We start from the raw sequence: 7148 nt of genomic DNA on the forward strand, positions 1-7148 counted from the left end.
AATTTACATTAAGCTCTAGAACTGACCTCGTTAAAGTCATGTTTTTTATAAGCAAATAAAAATTAGAAATTAGGCTGGGATATGCTCAGTCAAAAAACACAAGTCTTAAGTATGCTTACGTTTTATTTATCGGAGGAAGAAATTTAAAAATTTAACGTTGCCTTATGGGTTATGTGAGTGGTAAGATGAAATACCCTGTTTTTAGCGTTAAAAGAACAGCTACGAACTAAGGGTATAATTACACAAAGCCATTTTAGACATATAACTAACTGTGTATAATTAAAATACCTATACTTTCAAAAAACTTCAAAAAGATATTCACCAAGGCTTGAGGGATATTCAGTTTTCATTTTTTTATGTTTTCGCCTGTTTTTTGCTTTTTAGGGCTATAATAAAAAACTTGTACGAAAATCTTGAATCTTTCTGGCATGTTTACAATATACAAGCTTTAGCCTCATTTTTCTTCCAAAACGAAACTCTCAAGACAATGAGATCGGGTGCACACAAGTTTAGGCCAATTTAGCAAAAACCTAACATTTTGTGGTCTCGATGGTATCTGCAATGGAGAGGTTTCAGTATGGTTTTCCGTTCGCACGTACTAATTCACGCAAGAATCTGTAAAGTGCGCTATGCGGTTTTTGCGCGAAAAATAAATACGCGCGAAAATTACCGCTCAGAATTGATGCGTTTATACACACCAGCAAAAACAGGGACTTTCTCCTATATTTTCTTGTTTACGTTTTGCAGAAAATAAACATGTAAATAGAAGATTGATAACCTATGTTGGTATTAGATCAGAAATTCGAAAACGACAAATGCAGAAATAGACGCTTTCTTTCTTTGTAAGTTTCAACATTTGAGAGTAAATATTAACACCTGTATTTCCGTTCTGCCAAATACCTAATTTCAAACTGACGAGTTGTGCAGAATCTTAAATATAAGACGAACATAAAAAAAAACATTTTGTTTAAATTATAAATCAATCAAAGTAACTGATAATCTAGGTCTTTTATTCACGATTTTAGTTCCAAACGTTTCCTGTGTAGCTTGAAGAATGAAGGGGTATTTAACAAAATATTAAACATGCAAGGGTGAACATTTGTATGTATTTACCAAACAAGTACCACACAACTTCGATTAGCGGTAAAGTTATGCGTTCTTCCAAATCAAATAGGGGAAATTGCGATATTAACACAGCTCATATTCTCAAGTTTCTCACAGGCTTCTAATTTCTAACAATCTGCACTAGTAAAATTTTCGGATAAATGGGTTTCTTATAAAAAGCGTACTCTTCTTTCAAGTCAAAACTGCAAGCACTTACAGTTTTGAAGTACAGTCGATAGTAATTATACAAAAAATGTCCACCATCAGTCATAATTGTTCAGCAAAACAAGTTTTCCACAACCTGAAGAACTTAATTTAAATAAAAAAAAATTAATTTGAAAAACTTTTTGCAACAATAAAATTTTATAATACATCTAAAATCATATTCTTTTAGGTTCTAAAACTGAAATATTATGTCTTTCATTCTATGGGAAAGAAAAGAGCATCATTTCCAGTATTTTGATATAAAATCTTCATTGATACCTTTCTCTTCCACCATTAACGAAACAATTTCTTTTCGAGGTAAATCCGACTGATTCATATCAGCCTTACAAGTAGTCGTATATTTTTGTGTTGCAGGCGAATTCGGGTCATAAACAGTGGACGCAAGCGATTCATTTAAACCGTTATCCAATTGCACATCTGCATTTACTGATTGATTATTTATCGTTGAAAAGGAAAATAAACGAATGCCTTGACTATCCACAGGAGAGCTGGCATTAGAATATACATATGGAGAAGTGCACCTGAGATCGTCAGTCGTAGATTTATCGGTTTGCCCAGCTATACCGGACTTCGGCACTGGCGTTATGTATGTTACACCAAAGGACATATTATTTGATTGAGTACAATTTACCTTAGACGAACCCGACGTGAGCCGGTTACCTATTGTTCCAGCGCTTTTACTAAGTTCCACCAAACTTTGCAATGGATTATTTCCTCCCATAATTGATGCTTGTTCGACAAACAACGGCCTTGGTATAACAGTCTGATATGAATTTGAACACAGTTCTTCGTTCGTAATAGAAAGTTTTTTTCGCTTAATGTGCCCACTGACGGTGATATTTCTTTTCCTCCCCCGTTTTGACGGCTGAAATAAATAACGTCAAAATGTGATGATTTTTTTGTTGATAAGCGATAAGAAACTTATGAGCAGAGAATATGATTACAGTTCAAGTGACTATCGAATAGCGTGAAAACTTGTGAAAGTATTGTACTCGACGTAAAAAAATATAGTACGCGAAAATTTACGGATGATATTGCTTTTAAGATCTTATACTTTCAACTTCTTATAGGCAACTAGGTGTTAACCAAAGACGATAATGTTAGATGGTATACCGTGGACTCTCTTTATTTCAAACTCATCGAAAAATCTGTTTTTTCGCGCGACTTTAAATAGCGCACATTTTTTTTCGTGCATTTTTTGGCGCATTTACCGCGCATCCAGGTTTAGCGCATCCAGGTTTAGCGCACACTTTAATTTTAGCGCACGCCTCACTTTAAAACATCAGTTAAGAGTTTATAAAATTTTAACTTTCGTTTGTGTAGCTATAAAAAGATCGTCGAATGGCTGATTCGTGTTCAAACCTTCAGAGATCTTGGATTAACGCCATGATTTAATTTCATGATTATTTTTGCGTGCAAAAAATATATTAGGAAACTTAATTTCCATAATTAGTTCCTTCAATTTTTCTGAAAAGTATATTCCGTATATATTTCGCTCATATCAAATTTTCGCCTAGCAAAAATTAGCATATTCGCGCAATTGTTATTACAGCAGCTTTCGTGAAAATTGTATGTGAGCAAATATTTCATGAATTAAGGCATAGAGAGAAAACAGAAAAGGCGCAGAAATTTTTGTTTCAGGTTCGGCAGAGGCTCGGGATAGAGAGTGTTTGAGAAAAAGAGGATTCACAGTATCTGCTGAAAAACTGTAACAAGATCTTATATAAGAAGAAACACAAAGTACCTTTGTCTCTACATTGCTCGTCACACCAACTAATGGATTTTCAGTCAGAAAGTACATTTGCTTCAGCCTTTGTTTATCCACGGTATCAATGTAATGTCCCTTTAATAGGTTCTGAACCTCCTCAGAATGCGGAATAATATTGTTTGGTAGTGTGATGCTATCCGAGGAGGTACTTACTGAATAAACGCTGGTATAAGGTTGTCTGTTAGTCAGAGTTAATGGCTGAAATAATGTACAATTACCATAATCTGGCTGTTCATCTGCACAATTTTTCTCTAAAGTCAAAGTTGTAGTGTCTGGAGATGCAGCTTCTAATAGAAAATCGTTGTTGACTGGTGTTTCGGCATTGATAGGTGGTGATAATTTCGTAATTTCAGTATTATCTGATTCCACAATACTGTTTATATGAAAACAGCTTTCATTAGATTCCGTAAGTGTGGACTTAGTGGAGTATAACTCAGCAGCTGTATGACTCTTATCTTCTTTGCGTACGCAACCATCTTCGACTTCTGTTTCAATCAGAACTGCTTTAGCTGACAAATTTTCATGAAAAAACACAGATGTGTCATTAAAATTACATTGTATACCTATTTCACATAAGTTGTTTGTATGCTGACACCCTTGATTCTTACTGAAAATCTCATACTGAGTACTAGAATCAACAGATTGCTTAACAAACTGTGTGCTCGAGTCTCTTCTGATCACCTCTTCTTTACACTGAGTAGCAGCATCAAAACAAAACCAATTTTTCTCGTACTGAGTCATCGCATTAGAAGATACTTTTACGCTCTTATGCTTAACCGCATTCGTTGTGCTACATACATTAACTTGTATACTTCTGCTACAAATTGTAGGTCTAATGTGCAGGCCTATATCTGTCGTGAACGGCTGTTGCTGGGCAGCAAAATCTCTCGAATTGTATTCATGTTGACATTCCATGTCACATGTTTCCACATCACCAACATTACTAACATCAACTTCGTGTTTGTGCATCTCAGAAAACGTATTACACTGCGTTGATATGGATTCACACACAGCTTTTTTTAGTATTTCACACTGAACTGAAGATTCGATGTATTTTCCACTTTTTCCTTCACAATAAGAGCATATCCTGTTTGGCAATGAACTGTCATGGTGTTCCTTTGGAATGTTATTTGTGGAATATTCGCTTTTTTGGCTTATCCTCTGCAGTGTAGTGGTAGTGTTGATTGAATTACATTGGATGCTCGAGGTTGTATGGTATTGCTTTATATGACTTTGTGTTTGGCATTCAAAATCTCTATAATTCTAAAAAAAAAACTAAACTTTTGTAGCAATGCTTAGGAAAATCTTTTTAGCAAACAACACATAATAATTTTATTGTTGGATACCCATACATTTATATTTTTATGTATGTTTTCAAATTCAGTTCAAGGCAGACCAGTCTAATTAAAACATTGGCTGTGCTTACACATTAGCAAATTATGACAACAAAATATAGTTACCTTTTTATCTGATGTTTTGTCAGCCTCATTGTTTCTGCAACGCTGCTTCCAAAATTCATCAATAGCATCTTGACAGCTGATTAAATGTAATTCAGGCTCCCATGTATCTTTCCATGCTACCCGAAAATATTTCAACCCATCCTAGAAAACACACAAGAAAGGTTGTATGCCATAAAATATTTAAATTTCAAATTCAAAGTTTAACAAATTTTTCTTTTGCATAATTTTTAATCACCGATATTTCAGGCCAAAACAGAATTAACTAAATGTAACCTTATTTTCTCCCAAACATTTAGCACTTACATTTATTAATGTAGTGATTTATATACTCAAAGTAAAGTACTTTTGACATGGAATTAATTTGGTGATTTTTTTAACCAAGTTCCACATGTTTTATCCCGCACAGTTTTTTACCCTTAATAATAATGTATAACAAGTGTCCATGTACATTCTGTGGAATAACAGCAAAAAATACTAACAAAAGGAAGCCCATTAATGTTTTTAGGATTTATTAAGGTTTGTTTCTTACTATGGGCTAATGTTATATGTTTACAACATGTTTTATATTTTATTGTTATTTGTAAAAAATATTGATGTTTCAAACCTCTTTAAAATTATTTTGTCTGGCTTTAATCCCGCAATACTTGAGCTCTTTCCAAGGTCCTTTATAACTCTTTATAAATACAATGTTATTTATTTACAAGCTACCAAGCTACAAGTAGCAATATTCTGTAGGCTAGTTTGTCACAATCATCTTCTGTAAAATTTATACTAGATTGCTTCTATTTTTTAATTGTGTTCCAGTTGCTAACATATTATATATACTCAATTTTTTGATGGTTATATATACATAATTGATATACTTCTCAAGTCAAAGTGTTGAAAAGGTATCTAATATAAATTTTAGCCCAACAGAGTATACTTACACATTCACTAATAAAAAATAAATCAGGGCTGTAAGTCTTTTTTATATTTTAAAACTAGTTATAGGTTTAAAATATAAAAAAGTGTGAAACAGATTCACATTTAACTGGTACTGCTTGCCGATAATAACACAGTGGGCAAACTATACTTCACAGTGGGCAAACTCACAAGATCGATGAAGCAGTGGAATTAATCTTTCTTAACTAGTTGGCCTTAGCAGAGTGCTCGCCTCCAGGCACAAGATCATGGGTTCAATCCTAGGTAGAGTCATGGAAGAGACTATAGAACTGTAAAATGATTCTTTTCTGTTCAAAATTCAGCATGAAAATAGGATTAATATCTTAGACAGTTGTCTGTCAGTCAGGGAAACTTTTAAATATATATTCTGCCACATTAAAAACAAAATATATCAAGATTCACAAACTTAAGTTGAAATTTACAATTTTTTTAGTGCCACGAAGCAAGTATGTGTGGCCACCTCTGATTATTTTAAATTTTCAAAAAAATTGATGAACGGAACATGTATTTTTACACGGAAACTGTTCTGCCCGAAATAATAAACCTTGCCTGGATTTTGTATGGCAGCTTGCCCAATTTATAAACAGGACAGAAAATACATAATCAGGGCAACATAATCAGGACAGGCTGGCTGACGTAGGACAGTTAATAAATATTATTTGGCAATTATAAAACGAACATAATTGTGGCAAAAAAATGTGTACATAATCCGGCCAGGAACATATATATATATAAACAGGTCGTTCTCACAATCTGGGCAGAACAAAACTCCCTTCATAATCATCATCATCATTCTCACCTTAACGTCCGTTTTCCATGCTAGCATGGGTTGGACAGGGTATATTAATGACCCTCTTCCAATCTGATCTAGACTATGTTAGATCTAAACTCAACTTCCTCTGTATCAAGTCTGTCCCTTGCTGCTTAAATGTGCTGCTAGAGAAACAACATAAAATCTATGTTTATTTTGATTGTATACATTTTATTAGGCCTGTTGCAGGTAAATTAAACTATAGCTAACTTATCTAAAAATGTGCTTTTTTATAAACCCTTAAGCCTTCATTAAATAATTATGGTAAAACATGATGCTACCCAAGGAATAAAAGCCGTATAATAGGATTCAATGTATAACACAGCATAGTTAAGCCATGATTCGCTTATTTAAGCTTTATTAGACGTTTAATTTGACGGTAGCATTGTAATTATACTGTGAACACCATCACCATATTTAAAAAGTTTTTCCTGACTGGTGTTCAAAAGTCGTCTAGTAATAAAAAAGAATTTTTATGAAGCAAAAAGCAAACCTCAGCAGTATAAACGTCAATGATCTTCTTGATTGCTGCAATAGTGCCTTCCATGTTCTTCTTTGTACTTTTTTTAGCTATAACTGCATGGCAGTCATAAAGCTTCCTTATCATTTTTTGTTACGCTTTCGTTTTTACTGCGAAATATACCATTATGGTTTCGTGTAAAAAGATTCGTTCTTTAAATCTCCCCCGCCTTGGCAAAATAAGTTAAAACGATTTTTTGGAACATACAACCTTTTCTATTTTAGAAGACGCATTAATACCATGTTAGAAAGCATTTTTAGTTTCTTCCTTTCGGGTTTTATACAAACCCTGCGGAGTTAGCTCCTCTAAAATTACATT

General features: G+C 33.6%; 1 protein-coding gene across 1 annotated transcript; it reads right to left on the minus strand.

The window, feature by feature from the left end:
• Nucleotides 1-816: 816 nt before the first annotated feature.
• Nucleotides 817-7095, minus strand: LOC130612327 (uncharacterized). Its single transcript, XM_057433634.1, has 4 exons — nt 6804-7095; nt 4558-4698; nt 3074-4360; nt 817-2194 (listed from the first exon to the last, which is right to left on the minus strand). The coding sequence occupies exons 1-4, from the start codon at nt 6915-6917 to the stop codon at nt 1550-1552; spliced, it is 2187 nt and encodes a 728-aa protein (XP_057289617.1). The 5' UTR covers nt 6918-7095; the 3' UTR covers nt 817-1549.
• Nucleotides 7096-7148: the final 53 nt, after the last annotated feature.

The sequence above is a fragment of the Hydractinia symbiolongicarpus genome, chromosome 10 (assembly GCF_029227915.1).
Source record: "Hydractinia symbiolongicarpus strain clone_291-10 chromosome 10, HSymV2.1, whole genome shotgun sequence".
NCBI classification, from domain to species: domain Eukaryota; kingdom Metazoa; phylum Cnidaria; class Hydrozoa; order Anthoathecata; family Hydractiniidae; genus Hydractinia; species Hydractinia symbiolongicarpus.

Bases quoted from the DNA above. Each gene is read 5' to 3' on its own strand.
- LOC130612327 (XM_057433634.1), bottom strand. From the start codon at position 6,917: ATGATAAGGAAGCTTTATGACTGCCATGCAGTTATAGCTAAAAAAAGT. The intron at 4,699-6,803 runs GTTTGCTTTTTG...TGTGTTTTCTAG, and splicing joins TTGACGTTTATACTGCTGAG to GATGGGTTGAAATATTTTCG. The intron at 4,361-4,557 runs GTAACTATATTT...TTTTTTTTTTAG, and splicing joins ACAAAACATCAGATAAAAAG to AATTATAGAGATTTTGAATG.